This window comes from Bombina bombina, chromosome 2, assembly GCF_027579735.1.
Source record: "Bombina bombina isolate aBomBom1 chromosome 2, aBomBom1.pri, whole genome shotgun sequence".
Taxonomy (NCBI): Eukaryota; Metazoa; Chordata; class Amphibia; order Anura; family Bombinatoridae; genus Bombina; species Bombina bombina.
The window spans coordinates 311,478,802-311,496,420 of NC_069500.1; the positions used below are offsets into that span (position 1 = coordinate 311,478,802).

Genomic DNA, 17,619 nt, shown 5'->3' on the forward strand with positions numbered 1-17,619 from the left:
ACTGGGATACCGCCATACTGCCTGTTTCTACTACCGTGCTGCTTGCCACCCAGTTCCATTCAGCTGTGGGTCAAGGGTGGCTTACCTCATCCGCTTAGGCCATTCCTCAGAAACTACAACTCCCACACTGACACTAATGATAATGACTTTTTTTCACAATGACACTAATGCAGCACATCAGTCTTTATTTCATGGTACAGCTTCATAATTAACATGACAATTCAAAACTACAAATAATTATGTTGATGTGCTGTGGGTAATCTGGAAATTTGTAGCCGTGTGTTAACAAAAATAATTGATTAATTAAGCAAACCAAGGTACCATGGGAACAAAAGAGAATTTTTAAAACAATTATTCGTTTGGCTTAAGCTCTCAAGACGTTTGGCCACACCTGTTCTAGTATTTAAAATTATGGTTTAGCTTAAATATGTTAGCAGTAAGGGCAAGAACACATTCAAGAAAAGGTGTTTTCACTCCAGTTTTTGTTTTCAACAAAGGTATATTACAAAAAATAAATATTTAGGTTTTCTGCAGGATATTAATGTTTGTGGGCACTATAGTCTGCTTAGTCCTCCAAACTCTTACAGTGAATGTAAATTTGAAGAGGAGATATATGAAAAATACAAAAATAATTCGCTACTTTTTTGAGCAAAAGTGCTATTGGCCTGTCAATAGATAATCTAGTAAATGCCACTTACCATAGCACCGTCTCCCATTCTCTGAAAGAACAAAACCTGGGGGGCAGATACACTGAAAGCCTCCAGGTGTGTTAGAACAGGTTCCAAACAGGCAGATGTTAGGTTCTTCACTGCATTCGTCAATATCTTGGTAAAAAAGCAAAATACGGTTTTAATCATATTAATGCTGATGCAAATTTTGTTTGACAATTACACTGCACGGGAAGCGGAATTTTACTTATGTTTGAGTTAAATAGTTTGCAAGCTGCTTAATTCAAAGTTCAAAATGTTAGTTTTAATGAAAATGTGTACAAATATTTGTGTGCCGCATATCAATGTTCCTTCTATAAATGATCACCAAGATTAGGAAGAGAGAAATTTATATAATCCACATTTCATAAAGTATAAAAGTCCCACTGTATCCACAGTGATTTCACTTTGACCCAGTGTAAATTAAGCTGGCATCTGGTTTCATCTTTGTGTCTGTTAATTTAGTGACAAGTGACTAAATAATGTGATATACATGGTTACAAAACTAACTTCGAAGAGATCTAGGGAATGTCTACCTGCCTTTCTCATGCTTGTACTCTTTTACTGTTAATTTTACTTGAATTACCTTTGCACCTGTCTGGATTATAACTCCATCTGCCAGCAATAAAACTGCTTTAATACTACTGTATCTCATTCTTAGGAAAGCAAGAAGAAGAGAAAACACACTCTATTTCCTTTTTGAAAATCCTCATTAAAACAGATAAGATCACAGGATTTCAATATATAAGTTTCAGCCAACCTTTGTTTAGCTTGTCCTAACTCCAATGTCAATAATCACATATTCAACCTTATGATATTCTTTTTTTTTTTTTTTTTTTTTTTTATATAATTTTTCCTTTTATTTAAATCCAGCAAAATATAACAAAACCAGATCAACAGGCGAGAACAATAACATAATTTAAGACTTTCCAATCTTATCTTTTTGCACCACGCAGGGTCAAAACATTTTATATCATACAGTCTCATAATAAAGAAAAACAAAGTTCTAAACTAAAATTAACAATTTTCTCAAAAATCAATTTAACTGCTGGATTTTAAATTCTTCCTTTTCCCCTGAAAGGGGAAGACAACACAGGGACAAAGAAATAAACAAACAGAAACCAGAGAGGAGAAGGGGAGAAGAGAAGAGAAAGACGGAGAGAAAAAAAAAAAAAAAAACCCAGACCCCCCACCCACACCCCCCTGCAACCCAGCCAGCGTACATTTATCAAAGACCCTCAATCCATGATTGAGGAAAAACATTTAATAGTGTCAATTCTGCAAAACTAATTGACTGCAAGAATGGATAAAGAATCCGTTTTTGGAGTGGTCTTGAATAAGTTAGAATAGCTGGGGTCCACTTCCATAAGAAGTTCTTAATCCTATTTTCTGACGCATTCTTAAGATGATAAGATTCATAAACTATTTGTTCCTGAATAGATTTGAAGATCAAAGCTAGCCCTGGTACGTGCTTAGCCTTCCAATTTTTAAGCAAACAACTTCTAACCAGGAGTATAATAGTATTAAGACTATTTCTAGTACTATTACTGAGAGCATTCTGTGAAGAAACCAAGAGCAAGACTTCCTCCAAGGACAGTCCTATCGAGACTTTATATATTTTATTAAACCAAAAAATTATCTTTAGCCAGAGCTGTCTCACTCTAGGACAGAACCAAAACATATGACCTATATCCGCTGTATTATAATAACAGCGTGGACATCTGCTAGTCCTTGTTATATAAAACTTAGATAACCTAAGTGGAGATAGATAGAAATTATTGATCAACTTCATGTGAGATTCCTTTATACCCATTGGGACTCTACATTTATTGAGAGAGTCAAAACTCTGTTTTATTTTTTTATGATCCATTGTAGGCATTAGTGAGGACCAAGAATTACAGATATTGTCCAAATATAGCAAACTTTGTTTATTCAACATAATGTCATATAACAATGAGATCGATGAATCTCCTGCCAGCAATTTTTTAATGGAAAGTCTAATATCTGACCATGCGATTGATAAGGGAAACAGCCAATTTTGTGAGAAAACAAAATGGCGGATTTGAAAATATGCAAACAGGTTCATCTTGGGCAGCTCATATTTATTAAACAAAGATCGACACGTATGTATTCGACCGTTTCCATCTAATAATTGATTCACAAAAGCTAGCCCTTTTTGAGCCCATTCTTTAAATACTTCCTGATACATCCCTGGTAAAAAACTAGGATTACCTATAATAGGTAAGAATTCAGAGAATGTATAATCTATATCCAGGGATTTACAGAACTTTTGCCAAGCAATAATTATATTTTTAATTGTAGAAAGTCCACAGACGTTCTGAGGTAGCTTGCGTACCGGGAGATGCAGAATAGCCTTTAAAGAAAATGGTGGAATTAGAAAGGTTTCCAGATCTCCTGAAGAAACAATATCAGTTCCTGCAAGCCAATCTACCATTGTCAATACATTATATAGTTTAAGATTGGGGAGAGCCAGAACGGCCGATTCAAATTTTTGCATTAATCTAGGAAGCGATATACGAGGTTTTTTATTATTCCTATTTATAGATCTTCTTTACGTCTTTATTTGAAATAAATAGTGGAAGATTCTGGAGAGGATAAAGAAGACCAGGAAATATAATAGATTTTATTAAATGAATCTTAGCTGTGATTGACAGAAATACCGCCCATATCTGGAGATCTCTTTCAATTTTTTGGAACAAAGATTCAAAATTAGCTTTATACCACTGAGTCGGATTTTTGTGTAAAACTAGACCCAGGTACTTAATAGTGTCGACCACTTTAAACGGTATACTAGATATAGAGGGAATATTACCTAAACACATTGGGGCCTAGTTATCAAGCCGTCAACCTCAAATACGCTGGAATTCCGCAGCGTATTTGTGGCGAGGCTGATACGCCTTAGTTATCAAAGGCTCGAGACCGGCAAAAGTAGAATTTTGTGACGTAAGCTTCGATCCGCCGGACTCAGTCCGACACAGATCGATTCTTACGTCACTCCAGATGTTCCGCACACAAGTGCGGCACATTCTCACTACTTTTGCTAGTTATCAAAAAACTAGCAGGTACGCTCGGCACTTTTACGGCCCAGCCTACCTGGTTTTCAAACCGCCACCCCTGGAGGCGGCGGATCCCATAGGAATCAATGGGAGTCTGACCATAGCGAAAGTACAAGTTCGCTGCTGACAGACATCCCATTGATTTCTATGGGAGCTGTCTACACCTAACACCCTAACATGTACCCCGAGTCTAAACATCACTAATCTGTCCCCCCCTACACCGCCACAACTAAATAAAGTTATTATCCCCTAAACCGCCGCTCCCGGAGCCCACCGCAAGCTACTCTATACATATTAACCCCTAAACCGCCGCTCCCGGAGCCCACCGCAACTATAATAAATGTATTAACCCCTAAACCGCCGCTCCCTGAACCCGCCGCAACCTATATTAAATGTATTAACCCCTATCCTGCCCCTCTATACCGTCGCCACCTATAATAAATGTAATAACCCCTAATCTGCCCCCCCCCTACACCGTCGCCACCTATAATAAATTTATTAACCCCTATCCTGCCCCCCACTACGCCGCCGCCACTGTAATAAAATTATTAACCCCTAAACCTAAGTCTAACCCTAACCCTAACGCCCCCCTAACTTAAATATTAATTAAATAAATCTAAATAAATTAACTCTTATTAACTAAATGAATCCTATTTAAAGCTAAATACTTACCTATAAAATAAACCCTAATATAGCTACAATATAAATAATAATTATATTCTAGCTATTTTAGGATTTATTTTTATTTTACAGGTACCTTTCAATTTATTTTAACTAGGTACAATAGCTATTAAATAGTTATTAACTATTTAATAGCTTACCTAGCTAAAATAAACTGAAATTTACCTGTAAAATAAATCCTAACCTAAGTTACAATTACACCTAACACTACACTATACTTTAATAAATTATTCCTATTTAAAAATAAATACTTACCTGTAAAATAAACCCTAAGATAGCTACAATATAATTAATAATTATATTGTAGCTATCTTAGGATTTATATTTATTTTACAGGTAACTTTGTATTTATTTTAGCTAGTTAGAATAGTTATTAAATAGTTATTAACTATTTAATAACTACCTAGCTAAAAGAAATACAAAATTACCTGTAAAATAAATCCTAACCTAAGTTACAATTAAACCTAATACTACACTATCATTAAATTAATTAAATAAACTACCTACAAATAACTACAATTAAATACAATTACATAAACTAACTAAAGTACAAAAAATAAAAAAAGCTAAGTTACAAAAAATAAAAAAATAAGTTACAAACAAGTTAAAAATATTACAACAATTTTAAGCTACTTACACCTAATCTAAGCCCCCTAATAAAATAACAAACCCCCCCAAAATAAAAAAATGCCCTACCCTATTCTAAATTAAATAAAGTTCAAAGCTCTTTTACCTTACCAGCCCTTAAAAGGGCCATTTGTGGGGGCATGCCCCAAAGAAAACAGCTCTTTTGCCTGTAAAAGAAAAATACAACCCCCCCCCAACATTAAAACCCACCACCCACATACCCCTAATCTAACCCAAACCCCCCTTACAAAAACCTAACACTAATCCCCTGAAGATCATCCTACCTTGTCTTCACTCAGCCGAGCAGCGATGGAACCGAAGTGGACATCCGGAGCGGAAGAAGTTAATCCTCCAAGCGGCGCTGAAGAAATCTTCCATCCGATGAAGTCATCATCCAGGCGGCGCTGAAGAAAAGTCTTCGATCCGGCCGATGTCATCTTCAAAGAGGCGCTGAAGAGGTCGTCTATCCGGGCGATGTCATCTTCCAAGCCGGGTCTTGAATCTTCCTCCCGCCGACGCGGAACCTCCTTCTTCACCGACGGACTACGACAAATGAAGGCTCCTTTAAGGGACGTCATCCAAGATGGCGTCCCCTCAATTCCGATTGGCTGATAGGATTCTATCAGCCAATCGGAATTAAGGTAAGAAAAATCTGATTGGCTGATGGAATCAGCCAATCAGATTGAGCTTGCATTCTATTGGCTGTTCCGATCAGCCAATAGAATGCGATCTCAATCTGATTGGCTGATCGGATCAGCCAATCGGATTGAACTTGATTCTGATTGGCTGAATCAAGTTGGATGACGTCCCTTAAAGGAGCCTTCATTCGTCGTAGTCCGTCGGTGAAGAAGGAGGTTCCGCGTCGGCGGGAGGAAGATTCAAGACCCGGCTTGGAAGATGACATCGCCCAGATAGAAGACCTCTTCAGCGCCTCTTTGAAGATGACATCGGCCGGATCGAAGACTTTTCTTCAGCACCGCCTGGATGATGACTTCATCGGATGGAAGATTTCTTCAGCGCCGCTTGGAGGATTAACTTCTTCCGCTCCGGATGTCCACTTCGGTTCCATCGCTGCTCGGCTGAGTGAGGACAAGGTAGGATGATCTTCAGGGGATTAGTGTTAGGTTTTTGTAAGGGGGGTTTGGGTTATTTTAGGGGTATGTGGGTGGTGGGTTTTAATGTTGGGGGGGGTTGTATTTTTCTTTTACAGGCAAAAGAGCTGTTTTCTTTGGGGCATGCCCCCACAAATGGCCCTTTTAAGGGCTGGTAAGGTAAAAGAGCTTTGAACTTTATTTAATTTAGAATAGGGTAGGGCATTTTTTTATTTTGGGGGGGTTTGTTATTTTATTAGGGGGCTTAGATTAGGTGTAAGTAGCTTAAAATTGTTGTAATATTTTTAACATGTTTGTAACTTATTTTTTTATTTTTTGTAACTTATCTTTTTTTATTTTTTGTACTTTAGTTAGTTTATGTAATTGTATTTAATTGTAGTTATTTGTAGGTAGTTTATTTAATTAATTTAATGATAGTGTAGTATTAGGTTTAATTGTATTGTAACTTAGGTTAGGATTTATTTTACAGGTAATTTTGTATTTCTTTTAGCTAGGTAGTTATTAAATAGTTAATAACTATTTAATAACTATTCTAACTAGCTAAAATAAATACAAAGTTACCTGTAAAATAAATATAAATCCTAAGATAGCTACAATATAATTATTAATTATATTGTAGCTATCTTAGGGTTTATTTTACAGGTAAGTATTTATTTTTAAATAGGAATAATTTATTAAAGTATAGTGTAGTGTTAGGTGTAATTGTAACTTAGGTTAGGATTTATTTTACAGGTAAATTTCAGTTTATTTTAGCTAGGTAAGCTATTAAATAGTTAATAACTATTTAATAGCTATTGTACCTAGTTAAAATAAATTGAAAGGTACCTGTAAAATAAAAATAAATCCTAAGATAGCTAGAATATAATTATTATTTATATTTTAGCTATATTAGGGTTTATTTTATAGGTAAGTATTTAGTTTTAAATAGGATTCATTTAGTTAATAATAAAAATATTATTTAGATTTATTTAATTAATATTTAAGTTAGGGGGGCGTTAGGGTTAGGGTTAGACTTAGGTTTAGGGGTTAATAATTTTATTACAGTGGCGGCGGCGTAGTGGGGGGCAGGACAGGGGTTAATAAATTTATTATAGGGGCGACGGTGTAGGGGAGGCAGATTAGGGGTTAATAAATTTATTATAGATGACGACGGTGTAGGGGGGGCAGGATAGGGGTTAATAGGTTTAATATAGGTTGCGGCGGGTTCAGGGAGCGGCGGTTTAGGGGTTAAACTATTTATTTAGTTGCGGAGAGGTGCGGGATCAGCAGGATAGGGGTTAATAACTTTATAATAGAGGGCAACGGTGTAGGGGGGGCAGGATAGGGGTTACTAGGTATACTGTAGGTGGCAGCGGTGTCCGGGAGCGGCGGTTTAGGGGTTAATACATTTATAAGAGTTGCGGCAGGGTCTAGGAGCGGCGGTTTAGGGGTTAGTAACTTTATTTAGTTGCGGGGGGCTCCGGGGGCGCCGGTATAGGGATAGAACAGTGTAGTTTAGTGTGGGTGCTTAGTGACAGGCTAGCAATAAAGCTGGGAAAAAGCCGAAGAGCAGCGAGATCGGATGAGTGATAACTCTCACAGTCCGCTGCTCATCGCCCCGCGGCTTTTTGACAGCTTTATTTGATAACGTAGGCGTATTTTTTCAGGTCCGCGGTGGCGATGTGAGGCGAGCTTAGGCGGGCGTATTGGGCCGGCGAAGCCAGAAAAGTAGACGGCTTGATAACTACCCCCCATTAACTCACTTTTTTCTAAGTTAATCCTATACCCTGAAAAGGAACTGAAATCGTCAAGAGCTTGTAACAAAACCGGTATGGATTGCCGACAGTCAGCTAAGAAGATCAGAACATGATCAGCATAAAGTAACGTTTTGAGTTTCTGCTGGCCCATCTGGACTCCAATCAAGATATCTCTACAGCGGATCGCTAAAGGCTCAAGCGCAATGTTAAATAACAATGGCGATAGGGGACAGCCCTGTCTGGTACCTCTCTGCAGAACTATCTTGGGAGACAAAAATCCATTAATAAGCAGAAAAGATATTGGTTTTGAATAGAGTTTAGATATAAATTGTAGAAAATTACCTTTAAACCCGAAATTATCTAATGCCCTAAATAGATACTGCCATACAATTGAGTCAAATGCTTTGACTGCGTCCAATGATAAAATAGCAACATCTCGCAACAGGGGTTTCTTACTGTTTTGATCTATATTCCAAGCATAATCTAGAAAATTTATAAGCTTGCGAATATTTTTCGTAGAATTTCTGGCAACCATGAATCCTGTCTGATCAGGGTGAATAATTTTATGAAGGCCCGTTGAAAGTCTAGAAGAAATAATGGTCATCAAGATCTTGTAATCTGAATTGAGCACAGAGATTGGCCTATAAGATGCTGGGTCTTCCGCATTCTTACCTTTCTTTAATATCAAAGATATATTAGCTGCAGAAAAAAAACTCGAAATAGTACCCTTGGCCGAAAAATAATGATTAAAATTTTTTCCAAGATTAGCAAAAGGTCTTCACCAATACATTTATAAAACTCTGCTGGCAGCACATCCGGCCCTGCCGCTTTGTTTAATTTAAGATTGTTTATAGCATTTCTTATTTCATCTATAGAAATGGGTGCGTTAATTGTCGTTAAATCGTCAACATGCATTTGGGGCATCTTTATCTTAGTCCAAAACAATTCTTGGTTCAACTCGTTTGATTCTATGCTGGAGTAAAGTTGCTGATAATAGGAAAAAAAAACTCAGACATTTCTCTAGATTCGGTAAAGCGATCATTACCAGTCTGAATAGCAAGAATCATATTTTTTTCTTTCTAATTTTAGTTAACCTAGCAAGATGTTTAGCTGAACAACCATGGAAGCCTTTAAATTGTAAACTAATTTTAGCTTCCTCCTCTAGTATTCTTTTCTTTAAAAATAAGTCTCTTTCCTTCCTATTATCTAAATACTTCTTCCAATTAATTTCTGTGCAATCTGAACAATATTTTCTGAAAGAATTCCTCACTTTATTGGTAATCTGAACTTCCCATGCTCTATTTTTTCTCTTAACTAAACTTATATAGGCCTGGATTTCTCCTCTAATCACCGTTTTAAACGCCTCCCAAAATATTTCAGGTTTTCCAAGATAATTCATATTATGAGAACAATATTCCTGCCACAGAGACTTCAATTTATTGATAAATCTAAGGTTAGAGCATAAGTATATGGGAAAAAAGAATCTAGGTGTATGGGCCCTATTTTCAGCTATTGGAAGAGATAATGTAATAATCGCATGGTCAGATATTATGATTTCTCCAATCTCCGCCTCTAATTTGTGTACTGCAAGAATTTCAGATGTTAAAAAAAAATCTAATCGAGAAAATGTTCTATGAAAAAGCCTGTATATCTGGATTCTTGATTCTCCATACATCAACCAATTTTAACATTTGACAAAATTGTTTCAAACATTTTGCATTTCTATTATATTGTAATCTATTTTTCTTAGTAAGCCTGTCGAGCATCGGACAACAATGTTGCATTAAAATCTCCTCCTAAAATAATAGCTTCTGACATGAAAGGAGTTAGCCTTACTCTTAGTTCCTCCCAAAACACTCTAGAAAAAACAGGTGCGTAAACATTACATAAAATGAAGTTAACATTTTTTATTTGAATTTGCAACAAGATAAATCTAGCGGTTGGGTCTATTTCTACATTAAGAACCTTATACTCTAGGTCTCTATGTAAAAGAATCACTACCCCGCATTTTCTAGTACTCCCAGATGTAGAGATAACTTTCCCCACCCATTTAATTCTCAGTTTAGCCGCTTCTTGTTCATTAATATGTGTCTCTTGAAGAAAGACAATATCAGGTTTATTTCTGGCTAATGTTTTGATAATCAGCTTATGCTTACTAGGGGAGGAGATACCCCCTACATTCCATGACAAAAATCTAATACCTTCAGTCATTAAAAATCTTCGCAGGATATACTATGGATAATATTATAAAAACAATTGTGTACTGGTAAGGGCGCACGGGGGGGGGGGGGGGATAAGGAAAGGAGAGAGAGACAGAAAAGAAAGAAAGAAAAAAAAAAAAAAAAAAAAGGGGGGGGGGAAACAAAAAAGACAACAGAACAAATTCAACCTAGCAAAGGCATACATACTAAGGATACTAATCTCTATGTAGATTTAATATAGCTTCACTGGAAGCTATTATGAGCGACTATTCAGTACCTAAATACTTCCTGATTTCAGTGACATCGTTAAAAATTAATTTAGTATCCCCTTCCTCGACTAAAATATGAGCCGGGTATAGCAGGTGCGCTTTAATACCTTTTTTTGATTAATTGTGTACAGTATGGGGCCATTAATCTCCTTTTGGAAGACATTTCAGATGAGAAATCTTGAAATAGTAAGACTTTGTTGTTTCCAAATACAGGGGGATCACTTTTTTTATAAAATTTTAACAATTCTATTTTGTCTTGGAATTTTAAAAACTTGACTATACACAATCTATTTTTTATAGTACCATCTGGGCCTGATCTTTTGGGGCCAAGCCTATGTGCTCTCTCAATTATAAGCGGTAACATATGAGATGGCATCCCTACTGCTTGAGGTAGGGTATAAGAGATAAACTTTATTAGATCCTCATATTCAGGGTTTTCAGGAAGGCCCACTAACCTGATATTATTACGCCTGGAGCGATCTTCCAGATCCTCCAGGCGCAGCTGCATATTTTTAATTTTAGAATCTTGTTTATGAATTATAGATTCTTGTACATTCATTTGATCCTCTAAGTCAGAAATTCTGGTTTCAGCTTCAAGCAACCTAGTTGAAAACTGTCTGACTTCAGTAGATAGTGTGGTTATTTCCATTGATATAGTACCTAGATCCTTTTTAATGGACTCAAGTTGTAGCGAGAATAAGTCAGTTAACTTAGAGATCAACACTTGATGGTCTATTGAGACCCCAGTGGAATCATTTAGACTATCAGTACTGGAATCAGTTATTCTACTTTTCTTATCTTTAGCTTTCACTGGCATTTTGGGCGAATTAATTTTCACCTGAGTGCAGAATTTTTCCATTAACAATCAAAAAAAGAAAATAAAACGTGAAAAAAAACAAAGAAAGGAAAAAGAAAACAAGAAATAAAAAACGAGAGAAAACACACCTGTGAATAGTGTAAATAGATAATTTAAATATATTCTAAAATAAGGAAGCTTTTACTGCTTCAATATTGCTCAAAAGAACCTCAATTTGTGCCCATCCAGGGCGTAAGTGGGTTTTTTTTGTTTTGTTTTTAAAGATATAGTGAGCAACAAAAAAAAAAGAGCCAGTGATATCTAAGTAAATGAGTCTGACCAGTTAATTAGTATGATACTATGATATATCTTATGCTTACTAGTCTAAAGTAACATCAATATGTTAACTGCAAAACATTCTTCTCTAGGCAAAATTCCTCAGATTCAATTAAGCTATTAGTAGGATCATAACCTAAGGATCAATAGGAAATACTTATACAAATATGCAGTTTAAATGTATAGTTAGAATATAATGACCTAACAGTTCAATTCTCAGAAATAGTACAGCCTTAACTATACAAACATGGTTTTCACAAGCTTATAAGCCAAAAGAAAAAAATGCTGAACACATCAGGAGACCGCCCAGAGAATTTTTAAATTTTTCTCTTTAAACAGCCTAGAGAGCGCCCCCTTCTAGCAGAAATACAGCAGCATTGGACATAATAACTAGACAAGGCCTATAATTGTCCCATTGGAGCTTTAACATGAGGGATGGGTCCAAGAAATGGCTTGCACAATGAAATATTGTATAACATAGTGTCTATTTTTTCCCCAAAGAGTAAGTTTCAACGTTAATATTCAATTCACATGCAACAAGTAACCACGATAAAAGTCTCATACTGAGCAGCTAAGAGAAACAGCAGTTACCGTTTTTAGATACTTCTTCAACACCAGAGCAAAATACAGCTATACCCTAGGGGGCATTATCACCCCACAACGGGTACTGTGAAAGGCCCTGTGTTACTCAGGGGATGAAATGTACCTCACCAGTAGGCACCATGCTCAGCCACATTACTACACCTGCTTCGCACTTCTCTTTCTGATCAGCTCTCCACGCTGTGAAGTGTTGCAGCAGCAGGCAGTTCAGACAGGCAAGGCTCTCTTCCTATTCTGGCGGGATGCCAGGTATTCGTTCCCAGCCACAAGATTTTTATGCGGCTCTTGAATCCCAGGCAGCGCCGTAGCCCTTCAGCCTTCTCAAATGTGGCAGATTACTGCTCCAAGCAAGCCACTCACATATATCCGCTCTGGGGGATGGCCTCTGTAGGTTGCGCTAACCCGGCTGCTGAAAGATATCCTAGCCGGAGCGGTATCTTGTAATGTCAGCTTAACAGCTCTGGTAGGTTGCGGCTCTGGCGAACAAGCCGAAAATTCAGCCTCTGTGGACTTCCACCTGCGCAGGCGATAGATTTAGCCCAGCTCCCTAGGGTGCAACGGCACCAACAGCGGTAGCGACGGCAGGGGGTTTAGCGAGGAAACAGGTTGCTGCTACTCCATCATGCACGCCGTTCTCAGCGTGCTCTGGTCTCCACAGCTCCTCCCATCCGGAAGTCATCCTTAGACTGGCAATCTTCAGAAGATACATAACTATGTCCAACCTTATGATATTCTAATATGCCTACATTTGACAAAGGTCTAACACCCAAAATGGATAAACTTGTAATAGCAAACACTTCATGAACCAATTCATTATTAGCAAGTTGGTCAAAATATAAAATGATGTTGACTGATTGTTAGACAAACATGCCAAGGTCATATCTTATGCCTTCACACTATAAGAATATGTGGCACCACATGACTAACAGTTGTTCCAAATTTGCCAGCTGCACAACACTAAATAATATTTTCACTAACATATTTAATACAAAGCTTATCTGTTGCTCTCAGTGGAGTGCTCTTCCAACTTAAAAAAAAAAAAAAATTATGCTTACCTGATAAATTTATTTATTTCCGGATATGATGAGTCCACGGCTTGAGTAATTACTGTTGGGAATATCACTCCTGGCCAGCAGGAGGAGGCAAAGAGCACCACAGTTAAACTGCTAAGTATCACTCCCTCACCCACAACCCCCAGTTCATTCGACCAAAGGAAAATGGAGACAAAGAAGTAACACAAGGTGTAGAGGTCAGAAAAAACAAATAACCAATGGCACTACTAATTGCAATGTTAAAAATCTCTTAATAACTCAAATATCAACATTTTCTGTAATAGAATAGATATTGAGCGGGATGGTGCTGTGTATTAAATTAACTTGGAAAACACTAGTGAGTTTGAGAAACCCCCGATAGAGAATACACATATAGCACTCAAGAGTTGCGTGTGAGTATATAGCAATATGATCCAATAGGTATAAGTACGTAGTGTTAATACCAGTTCTCAGTAAGAGAGAGGGTGGAGATGACTTTATTTAAAATTTAACTTTTATTGATTATGACAACTTAAAAATAAAGGGAAATAATTAAAAACACACACAAATAACTGATTCTATTGGAATCACTATGTACACCAGTACTAAAGTGGAGTGTGGCGATGATCATTGAGGGTGGTCTGACATTATGAGTCAGATACGCGGTTAAAGAAAGTAACCAGATAGATTGGATTGCTGGTAAATATAATACTCATATATGGATGCAGAATATAATGGCCTGCAAAAAGTAGCAATGAGTAGCAATGTTGCTTATTATATTCCAGCAGACGTTGTGTTTAAAATTTAACAGTAAATTATGAGTCACAAGGCATTGCCTTTATACTTCATAGCATGTATTTTGTTTCTACACTCTGAAGTGGAGTGCAGTAATGATCATTAAGGGTGGTCTCACAATATGGGTCAGATACGCGGTTAAAGAACATGGCCAGGTAGATTGGATTGCTGATAAATATAGTACTCATGTACAGATGCAGGATATAATAGCCTGCAAAGAATAGCAATGTTACTTTTTATAATCCAACAAGCACTTTGTTTGTGATTTAACAATATATTATGCGTCACAAGATATTGTCTTTATAATTCATGGCATATATTTGTTTCTAATATTCTTTGCAAGGTTTGATTCCCTTACAAAAAAAGACATATAAATGCAAGCAGTTTGCGAATTGTTTGCGATTTGTATTATTGTAACGATATAAAGCCTGCAATGGATAACACTGTTGATATTTGTATTCAGATAATCTGTATTCCTGGTTTACTGAATTAAAGTAGAATTAAAGAGCACGTACAACATCCAAATTGTGTAACAAACGTTCTTTGGAAGAAGAAGGATTAGGACACAGAGAGGGAAAAAACAATTTCCTGATTGATATTTCTATTAGAAACAACCTTAGGAAGGTTAAAAATAAGATAAGGGTAATCACACTGCAGAGCTGAGAGTTCCGAGACTCTTCGAGCAGAAGAGATAGCAACAAGAAACAAAACCTTCCAAGATAACAACTTAATGTCTATGGAATGCAACGGCTCAAACGGAGCAAGTTGTAAAACTTTAAGAACAAGGTTAAGGCTCCAAGGAGAAGCAACAGACTTAAAGACAGGCCTGATTTTGACCAAGGCCTGACAAAAAGATTGCACATCTGGCATATCCGCCAAACGTTTATGTAGTAAAACTGATCAAGCAGAAATCTGACCCTTCAGGGTACTGACTGACAATCCCTCCTCCAGGTCTTCCTGAGGAAAAGATAAAATTCTAGGAATTCTAATTCTACTCCAAGAGTAGCCCTTGGATTCACACCAATAAAGATATTTACGCCATATCTTATAGTAAATTTTTCTAGTAACATGCTTTCGAGCCTGAATCATGGTCTCAATGACAGACTCACAAAAACCACACAGACAGAATTAAGCGTTCAATCTCCAAGCAGTCAGCTTCAGAGAAATGATATTTGGATGAAGCAAGAGACCCTGAATCAGGAGGTCCTTCCTCAGAGGTAGTCTCCAAGGTGGGAGAGATGACATCTCCACTAGGTCTGCAAACCAGATCCTGCGAGGCCACGCAGGGGCTATTAGAATCCCAGACATCCTTTCCTGTTTGATACGAGCAATGACTCGTGGAAGGTTGGCGTTCTGACAGGACACCATCAGATCTAACTCCGGCACCCCCATTTGAGGACTAAGCTGGAAAACACTTCCGGATGGAGTTCCCTCTCCCCAGGATGAAAAGTCTGTCTGCTAAGAAAATCCGCTTCCCAGTTGTCTACTCCTGGAATGTGGATGGCAAATAGACAGCAATTGTGTGTCTCTGCCCACTGAAGAATCCGAGTAACCTCCTTCATGGCTAAGGAACTCTGAGTTCCTCCCTGGTGATTGATGTAAGCCACAGAGGTTATGCTGTCTGACTGGAACTTGATCAACTGGGCTGAGGACAACTGAGGCCAAGCCAATAGAGCATAGCAAATCACCCTTAACTTCAAGATGTTGATGGGAAGAGCAGACTCCTCCTAAGTCCCAAGGCCCTGAGCTTTTAAGGAGTTACTGACTGCTCCCCAGCCCAGCAGGCTGGCATCCGTAGTCATGATCACCCAGGAAGGTCTCCGAAAGCATGTGCCCTGAGACAGAAGTTTCTGAGAAATCCACCATGGGAGAGAATCCATTGATGACTGATCTAACTCTATTCTCTGAGATAAATCCACATGGTCACCATTCCATTGTCTGAGCATGCACAACAGGAGAGTTCTCAAATAGAATCGAGCAAAAGGAATGATGTCCATGAAGCCACCATCAGACCGATTATCTCCATACATTATGCCACTAAAGGATGAGCAATAGCCTGAAGAGAGAGGCAAGAGGAAATGATTTTGTTTACTGACCTCTGTCACCACAGCTATTCCACTAGAACGGATTACTGCCAAAAGAGCCCCCAGTACCTTTGAAAAAATTCTGGGAGCGGTGGCTAGACCAAATGGAAGGGCCACGAACTGGAAATGTTTGTCCAGAAAGGCAAATCTCAGGAATCTGTGATGGTCCCTGTGAATAGGAACATAAAGATACGCATCCTTTAGGTCTATGGTTGTCCTGAACTGAACCTCTTGTACTAAAGGAAGAATGGAGCGTATAGTCTCCATCTTGAAGGATGGAACTTTCAGAAACTTGTTTAGACACTTCAAGTCTAGAATGGGACAGAAAGTTCCCTCTTTTTTGGGAACCACAAATAGGTTGGAGTAGAACCTAGATCCTGTTCCTGCACTAGAACTAGAACTATCACTCCCAGGGAGGAAAGATGTTGTATACATTTCAAGAACATCACACTATGATGCGGAGGAATAGTCCTGATGGACACATCCTTCTATCTAGAGGAATCATACAAACTTTTAAATGACCGAACAACATATAAAAAATTGAGATCCAATCCCTTAAAAAATCAAACAAAAGAATTACAAGACATTCTAACAAAAGCATTAAACTCAGGAATACTCACAAAAAATGAATTTGATTTTCTAAATACCGTTAACCCCATCTCCCCCACATTTTATATACTTCCCAAAATCCATAAAAACTTAACGAAACCCCCCGGACGACCCATCATATCCGGTATAGGATCCCTCACATCAAATCTCTCCCAATATGTTGATTTCTTCTTACAGACATACGTATCCCAGTTACCCTCCTATCTAAAAGATTCCACCCAATTACTTAACATTCTAAAAGATATATCTTGGGAAGAAAACTACCTTCTAGTAACATGCGACGTTAACTCCCTATACACTAACATAGATCATCAAAAAGGACTTAAAGCAATAAAATTCTTTTTAGTCAAGGACTAAAATTGAAATAAAGAACAAAATAATTTTTTTTATATAGTTGTTTTTTATTGGGTTTTCAACAGCATAAGAGAAAAAAAAACATACAATAGCATTAAACCAACAGTGAGCATGACGGGAATCATATACAATTACAAACAGATCTGGTGGATAAATTAAACTTCTCGAGTCCAGTAGTCGAGTATGCAGTCCATGTGAGATTTAGTCCCTTTATCTGTGCATAAAGGTAGGTGATACAAGACAATATAGTTTCAGGAATATTACTCATTTCTATAAGTGGACTGTCATTTGTAAATAATAGTGAAGACCGTATGGCTGACCAAGCCTCTGCTTAGCAACCTTGTCTGGCGTGGACAAAGAATTACATTGAAAAACCACCAAAGATTAAAATACTTGAGTCCCAATAAATCAACTAAGGAAAAAGAAGAAAAAATAATAACAATAACAGAATAAATGACAATATCGATAAATAGACCTTGTGCACTCGGGTGAGGAGATGGGCATCACAATGGCTCTGAATAAGCTTGAACGAGAGATTAATGGGGAGGTATTTATATGGTTAACCTACCATGGGCTCAACTGGGTGTTGATCAGATGGGCTAAC

At 37.5% G+C, this 17,619-nt stretch overlaps 1 protein-coding gene across 1 annotated transcript in view; it reads right to left on the reverse strand.

The window, feature by feature from the left end:
* The window catches only part of FBN2 (fibrillin 2), a 649,022-nt gene that overhangs the window by 104,291 nt on the left and 527,112 nt on the right, over nt 1–17,619 (reverse strand). The window contains exon 49 of the mRNA XM_053701643.1: nt 699–824. Coding sequence (XP_053557618.1) covers nt 699–824 — 126 coding nt within the window. The remainder of the gene's footprint in view (nt 1–698; nt 825–17,619) is intronic.